Below are 16,652 nucleotides of genomic sequence, written 5' to 3' on the forward strand. Positions count from 1 at the left end.
GTCTATGTAGGAATGCATCTCCTATTTTAGTAAAATGCTACCAGGTATAGAACTAAATTAGGCCAACGTCGTGTGTCCAATTGTTATTAACTTGATAGCCAGTGACCCTCCTCCCGATTTCGTGGCATCAACCAACAGTATTTGTTTAGCTTGTAATAGCACCCCCATTTTCCTAGTTATTGATCTGCAACTGTCTGCTAAGTTACTCTTAACAGTCAAGTTACCTCTTGTTGTCTGCCTGATAATTCGGGCATCTGGCTCACTCAGTGAAGACCGAGGCGAGCTTCGAGGACTATGGAGTCCCCAGCTTTCCTGCATCTAGAGAATCAGACAACTTTTCTTCTCCATGTCCGTCTCCTTTACACTAGATAACAGCCCAATCACAATGGATATTCAAATACCAGATGCCTACCACCCACAGTTAATAGTTCCTCTGTCCACGTAGTTTTCAGCCTCATCGATTGCGGCCCGAGCCCCTTACACCAGAGCCGCATGTTAGCTTTCAACTCCCTCGTTCACCGCCGTTGTCTTTTGCCTCGAATACAGGATAAATCTATTGTTATCAACTGCAAATATGCCACAAAAGTTTATCCCAAAGTGTGAACATATTTCGGTCTGCTCTTCCTGTTCCTCCCATGCTATCGTGGCAGGATTCAAAAGACCAAGCAAAGGACAACGTCTCGCTGCAACCAAAGCCGACAATCAAGAATTTCTAAAGGAGGACAGGCTGTTCCTTGAGGAAGATACTAGTGCTTTCCCTGCTCCTTTACTGCTTCCTGGCGATGATCTCGCTGGAGATCCAGAGGACGCGCAAAGTCTGCAGGAATGGTTGGACGGAGAAGACCGCAATCCCGTAACCGCACAACGAAAAACGATATATGTCGTTCCATCTCCCAGGATTGACTCAAGTGTTGACTTCATGGAGGGGTGGACAACACCGAAATGTCCTGATAACCCAGATCAGCCAAAGCCTCCTACCGCCAAAGATGTCCGTGATTACTTAGCTGCATTCTACCATGGCTTACCGGTCAAAGCCATGCCATCATCCACTCTCAGATTCGTGCCATGGGAAGAGCCCAAAAAGAAATCGCGGACAAAGTCAGGCCCGCAATATCTGGGACTAAACATCGGCGATGAGTGCGTGCGGATTCGCGCCCGTACTTTACCACATGGAGAATATGGCGGCCAAGTCAACTTAGACGATCTTCTCGATGCTGCGATTAGTCTTTTACCGAATGATGCATATGCTCTCATCATGCTTGTGGACTTCGATCTCTATGAGGATGAAGAGGACGAGTTTGTGTGTGGCCGTGCCTACGGCGGAAGCCGCGTTGCGGTGGTATCAAGTGCGCGGTACAATCCCGCTCTGGACGATATACAAGAAATCGAACATGCCCATGCATGGCCAGCATCGCATTGTGAGAAATTCATGTCCGAATGTGCATCGGCAGAATCATCTGCCAAGAGGCAAAAGAAGTCTTCTGTTAATAGCCGAACAACGGCAAAGCTGTCATTGGAGGTGGAGGGGCCTCTGAGAAAGGCAGTTTCGTTCTACCGTTCCCTTCCAGATATAGAATCATCGCCGTCTTTGCTGTCTGCGCTTTGGTTGGGTCGTGTTTGTCGGACAGCAAGTCATGAATTGGGTCATTGCTTTGGTATCGAGCATTGTGTCTACTATGCGTGCTCGATGCAAGGCACAGTGTCTATCTGTGAGGACGCAAGACAGCCGCCTTATCTCTGTCCAGTTGATTTGGCGAAGGTTCTCTGCGCGACTTCGGCCTCGGCGTTGCGACGGTATCAGGCTCTTCTGGCGTTTTGTGAGCGGCCAGGTAATCGTGATACGCATTTCTTCGGGCCGTTTGCTACTTGGATCCGCGGTAGATTGGATCAGATTGAGAGTTGAGCTACAAATAGTTGATTGGTAGTATGGCTAGTGGTAGAATTAGTATGGATATATTCACAATAAAGCTTACCTTCAACTGGCAATTTACAGATCGAATAGCAAAGACACCAAAAATAGCAATTGGCTGTGGGGCAAGTCGAACTCATGAAACAGACGAGGCTCTTTGAAGATAAAGTCTAGGATAGCTAGTTCACTACGTAGTAAGGGAGGAAACTATTTATGATAGAGCTAGCTAGAAAGGAAGAGGACGGGAGGAAAAATAGAGAGGAAAAGAGAAAGAGAGGGAGAGAGGGAGAGGTAGAGATGGATGAAGTCGGCCCAGGGCATCCATGTCTCAAAGGACTCCGACATCTCAATATGAGACGTCTGTGCAGGGCTGATGTTTAAGCTTTTTCAACTAAGACTTCGAGAGAACGCTGCAGACTTCATATACTCTGTTCCTACGGATCATGGGGCGTATATCGTCTGAATAGGCCATTCTTGGGTCAATTATTCTAGTAAACATACGTTGTACTATCACAGCCAAGGAATGAGGCGTTTCGATAGTTGAATCTTGTGGGTTTTAGTCCTCGCATCACATGGGTCTTCTTTGTTCTGTTGGTATACCGTACGACTACCGGATTTTGGGACTTATTTGGAATGCAAACCCCCTAAGAACCCGGGGGCCATGGTGTTAGGGGCAGCTGGATGTTTGCCTTGCAAATCCCGGCCGACGAGATTTCGGACTTTTGCCCGTGGAGTGTTGTTTCCAATCCTTTTACTCGAGCCATGGGAGATGAGCACCTGCATTAGATCACAATCGGAACTAAAGTTGCAGGGAAAAGAAATTCTGGACAGTGGCTAGCTGCAGCTGAAGATCAGAAACTGCAGCTTGCAGTTCCACATCTCTGGCATTGCAGGCCTGTTAAAAAGTAGGCTGCACGCAATTTCCAAGGCACAGAGCCGTACAGCATACCTGCAGCGCAAGTTGACTCGTGGGAGTTTCCCGCGTGGAGTGAGACATTGGACGCTTAACACCGGAAACCGTACGACTCTGGTGATCGACATCAATGGTTTGTTTCAACATGTCTTGAACGACCCGCCATAAAACCTCGATCGCCTCAAGATCCGAGTGTCCCGACTATCTTTGGGGGCATGGAGTTACCTAGGTAGTTCCCAAAATGAACCGGTTCCCGAAGTGGGTAAGGGGGAGGGTTAGTGCTGTTAGTGCTGTTTGAGGACGAGTAGTTTGTGGAGCAGGTTGAAGAAATGTTCAATGGCTCTTCAAATCACAGCCCCCCAATCCCACAATCTGTTTGCCTGTTTTACCCCTGGCGATGCCCAGGAATATCACGGCACTAAGCAGGTTAGTCCAGGGCCGAATTTGAGTCCTTCGCTCTCCACCTTCGCGCTTGATCGGGTATAGTAGGGCTATTTTTGACTGGATTAATCTATTAAGAATAGATTACTAATTCTTATTTGTGCTTCCAGTGGGGATCTCTCCAGGAACTGCATAACTTCGCGTTCAGAACTGAACAAAGTGGGTTGATTGGATCCAACCTGCGACAGTCAAGGGTCTAGATGCTGTTATCCCTGTTTTCATTGCCTTGTTTTTTGAACTGTCGAGTTCTTCCAGTCCCAGGCCAACTGTTCGCGGGAGCTCGGGTTCACAGGCTGTGGTATCCGCTCCCTGTTATGGGATCATTCGCAATACTGGGTCTGCTCTTCACAGTATGTCAAATTTGGTTGCGGCGATTCATCGAACTTCTGCGACCCTGGACATTGGGGTGGTCTCTGGTCTTACACCTTCGTAGATCATAATCCCGACTACTCCGCCGACTGAGGTTCTTTCACAAAGAGTAGAACCAAAATTCAGATGGTGGCTGACAGGATGCGCAGGTCAGCCTTGAATTGACAGGTCGAGCCCAAGGGGGCATGATCGGACACGTCCATCTTTGCCAGATATGGCCAAAAGCGTGCATGTTGTGGGCTAATTCCCCGGGGCTGCGGGACATCGGCTTCCAACGGGTTCTTCGGAACACCGCATCCCCATACTCTCACGATATTCAGATACTCGATATACCCTGTAGTTGTCAATGCGAGTTACGCTTCTTCGCACAGACTGTGGAGAGAGCAGGCGATTCAAAGAAGACTCCGTACAACGAAAATTGTCTGAGAACGTTCCGAGGTCCTAACCGTTGGTGGGTCATGTTGATCCCCTCCTTCGCACATGGATGATCGCATGGTCTAGTGATCCGCGGTGACTGTTGCCCCCTTGGGACTTGGCACTTTTCTTTGCTTTTGGATATGTTTGCTTTTTTGGGTGTGTTTTGCCCGTTTGGATATCGATCCTGGCCAGGGGATATCAGCATATCATCGAGGTTACCAGATGGGTCCGCCTCAACTACGCAGACAGGGCAGGTAATACAGACCTTTCCTTCGTACTTGGTACAAATAAGTCTGATAGAATGAGGCCTTTCGCAAATTTGTAGCCAAGAATAGACGCACAGGTGTATCAGGGGTGGTCCACAATGCGGTAATGCTATGTATCTGCCCTTAGCCTCTCACTGGCAAGAGTCATGGTCCACTCGCCTGTGAAAGATCCAGATCCCCGTTCCGTGATATCCCTGACGCCTAAGGGGTAGATAGCTCCAACTGTGGGAACTAAGACCGGGGTATGTACAGCCATTGTGAGTCTGTTCCGATGCGGTGCGGAACCACATAGCTTGGATCGATTTCCGGAAGCCTCCCCCTCCGAGTTGATCAGGGGTATATAAACAACCTGGGCGATCACCTTCTCGCTGGGGTTTGAATTATTCCACACTCTTTCTCTCTTTTCGCCGTTTTCCACAGTCTATCGTTAATTCCTTTGGTGGCTTTTGCCTGCCTATCCAGTCCTTCGCTTCTGTACATCATTCAGAAGTTCTTATACTCCCAACGGCATCTGGCCAACACATTCATTAATATAACATAAAGTACAATTATGCGTTCTTCTCTCGTTCTGCTCGCCGGCCTGGCGGGCTCGGCTCTCGCCTACCCCACCGAACTGGCTGCTCCTTTGGAGCCCCGTACCCTGGGTCTCCTCGGTGAGCTCCTTGGTGATCTCACCGTCGATGTGACTTCTATTCTCGGAAGCGTCCTGCACCACGGCCACTCTAGTGTCTCTCTCCTTGCTGGTCTGAAAGTCGAGGGTGCTGCTGCTCTGCAGGCAGGTGCTCTTGGCTGCAAGTCGGGTGCCATCCACCACAAGGCCAAGCTTGCCCTCAAGACTTGGTTGCTCTTCCACGCAGATTTCGACCGCTCGCTCAAGAAGACCCTGATCTCCTGGTGCGAGGGTAACGAAGAGCTCGTTCTCTCCGATGACATCTTGGCTGCTCTGGCCGTGTACGTCCCCGGATTGGCTCAGATCACTGCTCAGGGCCAGCTCTACGTGACTGTTGACGGCATCTTCGACGCCGCCAAGCTTGAGTCTGCCCTTGTCCTGAACATGGCTGCTCAGGCTTCTCTTTCCGCTTGGATCGAGGCCAAGGCTAGCCTTGATGTGGCTGTCAAGGTCGGTCTCCATGTCTGTGCTGCCGGTGGTGTTGTCAGCAGTCTGTCAGCTGATATCAAGGCTGCCCTACACGCTTGGATCAGCAGCACCGAGTGTGACCTCAGCGCACACCTCAAGGTCTCGGTCCTTGCCTGGATCAAGGGCCACGCCGGTGGTGACCTCATTGAGATCGGTGCTCTTGCTGAGACTGCTCTCTCTACTATCTCCGTCGGTGCTTCCGTCGGCGTGTACGTTGAGGAGTCCGGCCTCCTCTCTCTTGGTGGCCAGGGCTCTCTCGCTGCCTTCCTGGGCGCTGATCTCTCCGCCGGCCTCGCTGCCGATGTTAAGCTTGCTCTCGAGGCATGTGCTCGTGGCAAGCTCGCCACCGCTGTTGAACTCGATATCCGCACCAAGCTCGCTATCTGGCTTGCCGGCGCCGACTGCTCTTTGGGCGTTGAGCTCAAGGCCGTTGTCCTCCTCTGGTTGTCCTTCGGTGTCGAGGCTGATGTCTCGGCTTCCCTCGACCTGGTCGGTGGCCTTCTTGGCCATGTCACTGGTATCCTGACCGAGTCTGTTCTCTCCGGCCTCAGCGTCGACCTCCGTGCTGCTCTCTCCCTTTGTGCCGCTGGCGGTGGCCTCACTGGCCTGTCCCTCGATGCCCGTGCTGAGCTCGCTGCCTTCCTTGCTGGCTGCACCTCCATCGACATTGACATCAGCATCCAGATCATCATTATCCAGTGGTTCACCGGCTGCAGCATCCCCGGTGCTCCCTCCGGCTCTCACTCGTCTTCCGTCCCCAGCCTGCCCTTCAGCACTCCTTCCCTGCCTGGTACCTCCGGTGTCCCCTCTGGCCCCGGTGCCTCCGTCTCCGTCACTGGTACCCTCATCCCCGGCCACCCTGCCGCCACTCCCTCTGGTGTTGCTCCTACTGGACTTCCCAGTGTCAGCGGCTCTCCCTCTGGACCCGCTGCCACCAGCACCCCCTGTGACACCGAGACCTCCGAGATCATCGGCTCTACTGTGATTCCCGGCGGCCCCGATGCCACTGGCTCCATCACTGTCTCTTTCCCCGCTGTGCCCACCGCTACCGGCCCTGCCGAGACTACCTCCGGTGTTGCTCCCACTGGCATTCCCGGTACCGATGGCCCTGCTCCCTCTGGCCCTGCTGCTACCAGCGTCCCCTGTGACACCGAGGCCTCCGAGATTATCGGCTCCACTGTGATTCCCGGTGGCCCCGATGCCACTGGCTCCAACACTGTCTCTCTCCCCGCTGTGCCCACCGCTACCGGTCCTGCCGAGACTACCTCCGGTGTTGCTCCCACTGGCATTCCCGGTACCGATGGCCCTGCTCCCTCTGGCCCTGCTGCTACCAGCGTCCCCTGTGACACCGAGACCTCCGAGATCATCGGCTCCACTGTGATTCCCGGTGGCCCAGCCCCCTCCGGCCCAGCCCCTACTACCCCTCCCACCCAGTCCACCGGCAGTGACTCCACCGTCACTCAGACCCAGACCCAGATCGTGACCGTGACCGCCACCGTCTGCAACTGCGAGTAAAGCAGACATTTTTGGACATAAGCCATGACCAGAAGGTCTCTATAGAATTTCCTTCCACTTTCTGTATCTTTCTGCACCCCGTTTTTATCCTTTTCATGACAAGATGACCTTTAACCGCGGGATGTTTCACTGTGCCACCCCCTGCGCAAGATACCCGTTCCCACACCTGTGATCTGACGTCTCCGCCTTTGTGTCTGTAGATATCTAATTCTAATTCTAATGTGCTTGTGTGGAGATTGACACAGCTTGCCTTGTGTATAAAGAAGTTGTCTTTCAGATAGCGGTTATCAAAGAGTTTCTTGGATATTGACTCAACAACAATATATCTGGGGCAGACCTTAGTTCTAATAAAGTACACCTTTGCAAATTGCTCTCTCCCTCCGTCTGGTACGTTTTCATATTCACTTTGGTGGCTTTCATATCTAGAATAAACAGGTAGGTTGCCTCTGCAACCTAAAGGTGGATAAAAATGATTTCATTTGGAAAATGTACTCCATACATGTACAACGCTAAAGGTCAGATATCTCGGCGTGAATCTCGAAGTTCACGCCCACATTCACCCCCCACCTTTCTTCTCGTTCCGTTCTCGTTCTGGTCTCCCTTACTTCTGCTTTGGCTTTGGCTTTGAAGCAGTCACCAGCTTTCCGGCTTCACGACGGATGGCCTCGATCCGAGCTCGGACCGCTTTCGCGATCACTTTGCTTTTGGGATTGCGCGTATTGACTGGAGGTTTGGCCTAGATATTGCGGGTTCTGGTTAGCTTGCGTTCGACCACAGCAACACCAACATCTAAATACATGACAGTAGAGAATAGTGAACGAACATTAGGTAGAGATCATGTGTCGTTAGCCAGGTAAACATTTGTTGGAACTAGCACTGAGGTTTCTCTCGATTCTCAATTCTCAATTACCAACCTGCTGGGCCTTGTTCACTTCACTGTCATCAGCCATCTTCTGTCTCTTCTCATCAGGATTGGGGCTTGCCATAGAGCCGCGACGCTTGCCCTCATTTTCACGCTTGGGGCTGCGGCTGCGGCTACGACCACCGCTGGGGCTGCGGGGTCGACGATTCTCTTCACGGTCACGGACGCCGAGAGTGTAGTCAGGGCTGGGGCTCAGGCGCCCAAAGTCTCGGTCACGGCCATAGCGTCCAAAAGAGCGGCGGGAGCGCGAGGGTGAGCTGCCACGGGCGGGAGAAACGGAGCTTTGACGGCGGCGGTCTCCTCTGGGGGAACGTGAGCGCGGGGAACGGCTGCGGGAAATGGATCTGCTCTTAACACGGTCACCGTAATCCGGGCTGCTGCGTCTTCCATATCCTCCGCGGTTGCGTTGCTCGGGAGAGATTGCGTCGCTTGGGGAACGGGCACGACGTCCACGAGGCCTGTGGCGGGGGTCGTCGCGACGTTGGCGTGGGGGTGATGATTGGTTCGGGGCCTGCGATTGACCATGGGAAGAGCTTGTAGATAGGCGGCGTCCACGCTGACCACCACGCGGCACATAAGAGTCGAAGTCACGTCGGGGTGCAGGCTCGCGGAATCGGTCACGGCTGCGGTCATGATCTCTGGGAGGTCGGTCGAAGTCTCGTCCTCCGAATCGGCCTCCACGGTCACCGCCACGACCTCCGCGTGCGCGGTCTGATCGCTCTCGGCGTCTCACATTATCCAGGTCTCGCTCGCGGTTTTGATCTTGTTCTCTCTGGCGTTGGATTGCCTCGGTTGCTTTCTCGGCATCGAGCTATATTTGGGTTACTAATTATCCAATCGCAACAGAACGCTTTGAATCACCTTCTCTTGCATGAGCTCAAGCTTTTTGGCCTCCAAGAGCTCCTTCGGGACACCCTGGGGATTATCTTGGCCACTCAAACACAATGACCACAGCTTTTGGCAGAACTTGGGGGTATCCTTGTCCAGGAATCCAGTAAGCTGGATTTGAAGGGACTTAATATCAGGCTAGGATCAGAAATGCCTGTCAGTGAACCAATGTTGACGCTACATATCCCATAGGTGGACATACGTAGCGTTGTCCCTCCAGATGGGCAAAACAGAGCTCAATAACAACATCATCCTCATTGCCTAGGATTTTGGAAATTTCACTAGCGATCCATCTGCGGTCGAGAAAACAAGTAATATTAGTGAACTGCGACTGCATCAAAAATACCCCGGGAAAGGTAGCTCACGTCTTCAGAACCTCAACATTGACTTTGCTCATATCAACCTTCTTATTGAATTCAGGAGGAAACTTCGTCCTTTTCAGGAGTTTGGCATCTACGCTCGAAGCCATTTTCTCAGGAAGATGAAGTGGTGAAGGAATGAAGTATGGTGAAGAGACGCGCTCGGTCGAGGCGCGATATCTCCAAAACTGCGCGAAGGGTTGTTGTGCGAAGCCGTATTTCCGCCTCATTTATGAGGCGGTGAATGGAGGGGAGGCGGTGAGCTTCACTATGCCCCGCCGGGCGGGGACATTCCGCTTTCGGTTAGACCTCTCCATATGTACTCCGTACCTATGCACATGGATGTTGTACCGGGTACGGAATAGAGCAGTTCTTCAAGTTTGCCCACGAACCCTCTCCAGGGATTAGTGCGCCCCAGCACTTTATAATTTTTGAGACCAGGTATCTTTTGTATGCTATACCAGTACAAAAGGTACATAATATATAGAAAACTAAAATATCATTTTTCTAGACAACCTATTGAGCCAAGGAAATTCTAGGTCTGTTCACATGATGATAAACAATTAATTTGCCCCAGTGTCATCTGAATCAGTCTATATCATACATACATACGGAGTAGAGTGTTTTAGACTACGTCGTACAGCGAAACATTGAGTATTTAGAATAAATTTTTTGTAGTAAATCAATACAAACTCATTTTCATAATATATAGCTGATTCATTGAGAAAATGGATGTTGTGGCTTTCTATCTAGTATGTACCTTTTGTATTGGTATAGCATACAAAAGATACCTGGTCTCAAAAATTATAAAGTGCTGGGGCGCACTAATCCCTGGATAGGTTTGGGGCGTGGGCACGATGATTTATTCTATTTTTGATTTTTTTTTTCTCTGTATGGGACTTCTTACTCCATAGAGGGATCTTTGTTTTTCCTATCAGAAGTATATTAATCTGGTACAAGCCCATTCCACTACATACATATCTACATGTATGCCCCGTACCTAGAACATGCAGCCTTGTCCTACCAGATAGGTACATATTATGTAGGTAACAATATACATGTACATACCCACACCAGTTGAATATTTCTAGAGGCCAATAATTCCTACATTCTTCGCATTTTGAACACTGATTAAGCTAAAATACCATGAGATTATCTCCAAGGTTCCCTATACTCTTCTACCATACCTGCAATGTAAAGTAACAAACTACAGATAGTTATATATTGCAGTGAATCTAGTCTTTCTTTAGACCTTTTACGTTTCTTTTTGATCCCACTGGATAGCTCAATAATTTAGAAGCTTTAGTTGCGAGACGTCATAGAATGCCTTGTGTTGTTGGCTTAGGTCTCATGGTCATGCTTGCTTGTGAATATATAACGTAGAGTTCCCGTGGATGCCGAAATGGATCTTCAGAATGATGTTGAGTGGGAATCACACTGCTTGATGCCAAGAAAAAAAATATCAATTCCATGCGGATACACTCTAAGGTGGGATTGGATAGCCTTGAGGGAGAATCGATGACAGCATAGCCGATTTTGATTTAGTACGGAGTAGGGTAGCAGTCTAATGAGAAGTGGAGGTTCCGAAACCAACCCCCGTAGCCCCGACGTTGAAAGCGTAAATCACCTGGTCTTTGATATTATCACCGAAGGGAGAACTCGTGGAGTCTGATAGCATCAATCCCTGTATTCTTCAATTGCTACAGTTCTATTTTATCCAAGCCACTCCGGGAATTAATGCTTTCACTGTTTTCTGGCATGTTGTGGTGTTGACGTCGTCATAGCAACCAAAAGCACGTGACTGTATAGCGCGCCCACTCGCGACGAAACCTCGAGACCAGGCCTTCTTTCTCCTAGAGGATCAACAAACAATCGACAACTTTGGAGGCGGCCGCATTGATACACGACTTCAATGTAGGTATTATCGCCATGGCGTCCCCAAACTTCCCTTCAGCACACAACGACCTGTACCGACAGCAATCCCAGCCGATGTCCCGATCCGCGGTTTCACGCTCGGGTCCTAGACGGCTATCTCCAGTATCAACAGCCAGTGCACTGCCCAAGCACTACTCTGGTGATAGCTCTGATGATGAGGTCCCAGAACCTAAATTCAGCGCTTCTGTGAAGGCATTGTTGCATGGCGATGGATTAGGTTCTTCGCCACATTTGCAAAAGGCACAACCCGTGTCGCACGACCTCCGATTTGGGTCAGGATCGAGACAGCAAAGCCGCTCCCCCAGCAATTCGTCCCCACACGACTCATCAAATGGTAGCCCTGCTCCCAGAGTTGTTCGTATCGGAGCAATCTCGTCGGCTGCTCGATTCTCACGGGAAGGGTCTCCTCTATCAAATAGCCAAAGCGCAGAGTCCGACCATCACAGCCGCCCCAATGATTTCATAACTCCTGCTCCACGCCAACGCAGTGTTCGTATCAATGCTTCGCGCAGCAGCACACGATCTCCTGCCTCTGTTTCGCCCTCAGGAAAGCGCTCGTCGGAACGCAATTTGGCCGGAGAGTACAGTAGCGCAGAGCGTTCAGGCAGTGATCGGAAATTGCATTATGATGATGATCCAGCAGCACGATATGGCAATTCTTCAGCACTCCGGGGCCGTGGTGGTGAGGAAATCGCTCCTCATAGCTCGTTGCGCGTGAAGCGGGTTGGCCGACTTGCTGGTAGTTTCTTGAATGGCCCCGCCCGGAGAGGCGTGCTGCGACGACAGAGCGAGGAAAGCAATGAGGAAAACCACCATTATCTTTCGGCTGATGGCGTCCGGGAGGACATCGAGGGGGAAGAGGAGAATGCCGAATATCAACCTCGCAACCTAGTGAAATCCTCATCCCCTAAGGTATCATGGGCTGAACCGAGCCCACCTGTCCGTGAATCATATCGCGCAGAATATCCTCTACGCCCTGCGGCGGTTGAAGGGCCATTTTCGCGATCATCATCACCCAAATCATACGGCTCGAAGTCGACTCCCGGTTCATCGGATCTGTCTTCCAAATCTTCTATCGCAAAGGAACAATCTGTCTTCAAAGTTCCTTCAATACCAGCTTTGCCATCTGCCCGTGACCAGGAGAATGAACCGCCGCCAACTTTCCGGCGCACAAAGCCCCAGGGACCAAGTGTTTTGGATAAGCCCGAAAAGTATAATGTTGTCTATGATACCGAGAAGAAGGATGCAGCGGAAACACCGGCAAGCAGCTCTGCACGAAAAATACTGGCTGCGCGGAGCAACAACACCCCTCACAGAGCCCCTCCTCCTCCTCCGAAAATGTCAGTTCTTGAGACTGCTACCTCGACGGCAGGTGCATCAACATCACAATCACGAAAAAAGAGATCTCAAGTTTCCATTAATGGCAAACATTTCACCCGGCTCGATTGCATTGGCAGGGGCGGCAGCTCACGTGTTTATCGAGTAATGGCAGAGAACTACAAAATCTTCGCCCTCAAGCGTGTCAACCTTGAGGATGTTGACCCGGTGACTTTGACTGGATATAAGGGTGAAATTGACTTGTTGAAAAAGTTGGAGAATGTGGACCGTGTGGTGCGCTTGTTTGACTGGGAGCTCAACAATGACAAACATGCCCTTAGCGTGCTTATGGAGATTGGAGAGTCCGATCTTGAAAAGATTCTCACTTACCGTCTGAATGCCGAAGACGCCATCTTTGATATTAACTTCACACGATTTTATTGGAAGGAGATGCTCGAGTGTGTCCAAGCTGTCCACGAGTACAACATCGTTCACTCGGATTTGAAGCCAGCGAACTTCCTCATGGTTCAGGGCCGACTGAAACTCATCGACTTTGGTATTGCGAACGCAATCCAAGATAACACGGTCAACGTTCATCGCGAGCAGCAGGTCGGCACACCCAATTACATGTCTCCTGAGGCACTGGTTGATTCCAACGTCTCCCTCGGCCTGCCTTCCAGTGTTGGAAAGGTTATGAAACTAGGAAAACCCAGCGATGTCTGGAGTTTGGGTTGTATCCTGTACAAAATGGTCTACGGACAACCACCTTTCGCCAAGATCGCCAAATACTACGAGCGCATCATGGCTATCCCGAACCCCCGTGTACAAATCGATTTCCCGGCCTTTGGTGTCGGCGGAGTTCCCGTGCCTCCTGGTCTCGTTCGGACCCTCAAGCGCTGCCTGCAGCGCGATCAGACTCTCCGCCCAACCATCGAGGAGATGCTTGGCCCGCGCGATCCATTTTTGCACCCTGATGCCCAGCTCGAGGGTGCTGTTCCAGTCACCCAAGACATGCTTGGTCGTATCTTGGCCAATGTCGTCCACCACTGCAAAGTCCGCGGTGTACCCAGAGAAGAGGAGCTGGCTGCATGGCCCGCAGGTTTCTTTGCAAAAATCAAAGCAGCCCTCGAAGAAGAAAACGCATGACAACACCCACACACTCCTTTTACTTTATTTCCTTTATCTTGACTGCCTAATTGGCGTTTTCTCATATTCTCTTCTTGGTTAGAACGACTTCATGACCGGTGTTGGATGTGTTATTTCTTTTCTGTTTAGGTTTACTTGGTTCATTTGCAGGGTATCTGACTACCTGGGGGTTTCGCATTGCTTCTTCTCTTCTTTCTGCATCATCCTTCGGGAGTGTTTAACCCAACCTTTGGTTCTATGGTGGGTATTCTTGACGAGTCTCGGTTCAGCGCAGCGTGTGCTTTTTCCTGTATATGATTTCATTAGCCTTCTCCTTTCTGTTACATCCGGATACTGCTTCAGCATCAATGTTCCTGGAGTGACCATCACTCCTCATTTGGTTAAGGTGTTTAATTGACAACATTTGTCTCTATCTTCATCACTTGGATCCTGTGTGTTTCTTATCCTGTGGGCTATTTGAAAATTTCAATGAGTGTATCTGGTTGATAAATTAAATAAATGTCTTTTGATTCTATCTAAAGGAGGCGGCAGTACGGATTGAGATGCTGTTGTCTTCATAAAATCATGGTTGATAAATTGCCTGACTATCTAGAAACTAGCTATGTCCATTCAAGAAGCCAAACATGCAGAATACTTTTCGTTTGAAATCAATGGACTTGAATTTGCGCCATTAACACCACCCAAAAATAGAACAGTCTTGATAGACTCTATGTATCAAGAAAGGGAAATACAGAACTGCCTAAGCATGGAGGTATCGAAGACAGGCGGATGCCTGTTGGGAATGTAGAAGTGCTTGTGGTAGATTTAGACAAGGAGAACCCTATTGAATGTTAGTTTGAGGTATAATTATAGGAGATCATCGAGATAACTCACGCATTAACACAACCATCGTTCTCAGGGGTGTTGGTAATCTGTGCCCATTTACCCCAGACGACCTTACCGGAGGTGGTAACAAGACCCAACTCAGAGACGTTGACCTCAATGATGGTTCCCTTGGTCAAGACACCCAGCTGGGTATAGAGAGGGTTCTGGGGGTTCTTCTTGACGGACAGGATGGGGAGCTGAACAGTGACAGCCAGCTCGGGACTGAAGAAAAGAAAAAAAAGTTAATATCATACCCAGTCATAACAAACAGGAGAATGCTTCTCCCGGGAGGTGGAACATACTGTGTGACATTGCACTTCTTGTAACGCAGACCCATGGGGCGAATGAATCGCTCGTACTTGACAGGACGACGAGTGAAGTCGTTACCAACGAAAGTAGGCTTGGTGATCATACGCTTCCAGGACTTCTGGTGGGTCTTCTTTCCGGTGTTGATAACCTTGAACATCTCCTCCTCACTGATACCCTTGACCTTAGGCAGAGGCACAGCGAACTTAGCAGCCTTCTCATTACGCTTGTTCTTGATAGCACTGGAGAGGGCCTTGGCGTTGGTCTCCTGCGAACGGTCGAGCAGGTACTGGGGCAGAGGGGTCTTGGAAGGCTCGTCGGGAGCGGCAGACTTGACGTTCTTCTCTTCCTGGGCCTTGATGCGCTTCTTCATCTGGATCTTCTCCTTGTGGCGCTTCTGCTGGTACAGCTTGGCCCGCAGACCGCGCAGGTTCTGGGCATCGTGGGATTGCTTGTGTCCCTCACGAGCCTGACGCTTACGGGCGCGCTCATCGTGATCGAGGCGCTTACCGTGCTGCTTCGTCCAGCGCTCGATATACCTAGTAGGAAAATGTCAGCTCGAGGTCGGGCGGTGGCTGGCGGGGAGAGACGAACTCGTTCTGAGGCTGTAAGTGGGAAAAATGGTTAGTAAATTTATTTATTTAGCATTGATAGATTGGGGGTTTGTAGGGAACATACCATGATGAACGACGAATGAACAACACGAGGTGAATAGGTGATGAAGTTCCTGCCTTGAAGATCTAATCGAAGCCGAAAAAGTTGTGATGCGGCAAAAGATAGCGAGGCACGTGACGCCCTTATCGGTAAGATCAATACATGGACTTCAGCTTGGACAAAGAAATTGGTGGAAGTCGACAGTCGGATAATTTTTCTAAGGAAAGAAAGTCAGATATTGAGGAATTGTGCAATATTTAAGAATTCCGTAGTTTTTCATCCCAATATTGCTTTCTTCTGTAGATTTGCATTCCCGAATCAGATTTACAGCACCACGTGACACTACGGGCCACCAAGCGGCCATTTGCGCAAGTAGTGAATTTCTCTAGTTACGGGGAAGCCGCTCTTCTATCTCGAATATCAACCACTGTGAACCACTTCCACTCTCGATTTGAATTGAGCTTTGGCAAGCGGTCCGTCAAAATGTTCTCACGCTCTGCTCTCCGGAGCCTCGCCTCCGACCTGCGCTGGACTGCGCCCTCTACCATTTCATCCGCAGCTCCCCTTCAGCAACGAGCATGCCTGCACCAAAGTGCCACTTTGATGAACTCGCAACAACCCCAGAGCCAATCGTCATCCACCCACCCCGAATCACCTCTCAGCGCCACTCCCCGGGCCCAAGATTCCCAACCAAAGGCTAGCCGGCCCTACACCTTCGACGAAACCACCATGACACCCCAAACACGCGCAGATGTCCCCATTGCGAAACAACCCGTCGCCCCGACCTTCACCTCCCCTCTCAAAGTGACCAAATCCCTCATGTCCCAGCTCCCCCACCTCGCCGGCCAGAAGCCGCACTACGTCGTCGCTCAATTGCACGCTCGACCATATCTCTTGACCGAAGGTGATCACATCCGTCTGCCCTTCCTCATGCCCAACGTCAAGGCCGGTGATATCCTCCGCTTCAACCGCGCTTCCGCTATTGGATCCCGCGAATTCACCATGAAGGGCACGCCGACTATCGACGAGCGTATGTACGAGTGCCGGGTCCGTGTGACGGGTGTGGATGCGGAGCCGCTGCGCATCAAGGAGAAGACGAAGCGGAGAAACAGACACGTCAAGCAGGCTAAGAGCAAGCACCGTTACACGCTGATGCGCGTCATGGATGTGCGCGTCAAGACGCCGGATGAGTTGTTGGCGGAGGGTGCGGTGGTCGTCGAGGATGGCGAGGACAGCTCGGTAATTGAACCCCGGTCATAATTGGGTTGTTCGGTGTTTGGGAGAAGCTCTGTT

General features: G+C 50.7%; 6 protein-coding genes across 6 annotated transcripts; 4 read left to right on the forward strand and 2 right to left on the reverse strand.

Annotated features, from left to right (window-relative positions):
- Positions 1 to 574: 574 nt before the first annotated feature.
- Positions 575 to 1,903, forward strand: N7457_005820 (uncharacterized protein; the record flags this gene model as incomplete). Its single annotated transcript, XM_057176864.1, has 1 exon — positions 575 to 1,903. The coding sequence occupies one exon, from the start codon at positions 575 to 577 to the stop codon at positions 1,901 to 1,903; it is 1,329 nt and encodes a 442-aa protein (XP_057031166.1).
- A 2,962-nt stretch (positions 1,904 to 4,865) lies between these two features.
- N7457_005821 (putative cell wall protein) lies at positions 4,866 to 6,968 on the forward strand (the record flags this gene model as incomplete). The annotated part of the gene is made up of 1 exon (XM_057176865.1): positions 4,866 to 6,968. The coding sequence occupies one exon, from the start codon at positions 4,866 to 4,868 to the stop codon at positions 6,966 to 6,968; it is 2,103 nt and encodes a 700-aa protein (XP_057031167.1).
- Positions 6,969 to 7,569: 601 nt separating this feature from the next.
- On the reverse strand, positions 7,570 to 9,367 carry N7457_005822 (PWI domain-containing protein; the record flags this gene model as incomplete). Its single annotated transcript, XM_057176866.1, has 5 exons — positions 7,570 to 7,704; positions 7,883 to 8,701; positions 8,752 to 8,916; positions 8,981 to 9,071; positions 9,144 to 9,367. 5 exons carry the CDS (start codon positions 9,365 to 9,367, stop codon positions 7,570 to 7,572), a joined length of 1,434 nt encoding a protein of 477 aa, XP_057031168.1.
- A 1,699-nt stretch (positions 9,368 to 11,066) lies between these two features.
- On the forward strand, positions 11,067 to 13,535 carry N7457_005823 (serine/threonine/tyrosine protein kinase MPS1; the record flags this gene model as incomplete). The annotated part of the gene is made up of 1 exon (XM_057176867.1): positions 11,067 to 13,535. One exon carries the CDS (start codon positions 11,067 to 11,069, stop codon positions 13,533 to 13,535), a length of 2,469 nt encoding a protein of 822 aa, XP_057031169.1.
- An 869-nt stretch (positions 13,536 to 14,404) lies between these two features.
- N7457_005824 (rRNA-processing protein NSA2) lies at positions 14,405 to 15,386 on the reverse strand (the record flags this gene model as incomplete). Its single annotated transcript, XM_057176868.1, has 4 exons — positions 14,405 to 14,621; positions 14,702 to 15,244; positions 15,300 to 15,310; positions 15,384 to 15,386. The coding sequence occupies 4 exons, from the start codon at positions 15,384 to 15,386 to the stop codon at positions 14,405 to 14,407; spliced, it is 774 nt and encodes a 257-aa protein (XP_057031170.1).
- A 456-nt stretch (positions 15,387 to 15,842) lies between these two features.
- On the forward strand, positions 15,843 to 16,619 carry N7457_005825 (mitochondrial 54S ribosomal protein bL21m; the record flags this gene model as incomplete). Its single annotated transcript, XM_057176869.1, has 1 exon — positions 15,843 to 16,619. One exon carries the CDS (start codon positions 15,843 to 15,845, stop codon positions 16,617 to 16,619), a length of 777 nt encoding a protein of 258 aa, XP_057031171.1.
- Between the last annotated feature and the right edge of the window lie 33 nt (positions 16,620 to 16,652).

The sequence above is a fragment of the Penicillium paradoxum genome (assembly GCF_028828445.1).
Source record: "Penicillium paradoxum strain IBT 22861 chromosome Unknown utg000005l_segment0_segment0, whole genome shotgun sequence".
NCBI lineage: Eukaryota > Fungi > Ascomycota > Eurotiomycetes > Eurotiales > Aspergillaceae > Penicillium > Penicillium paradoxum.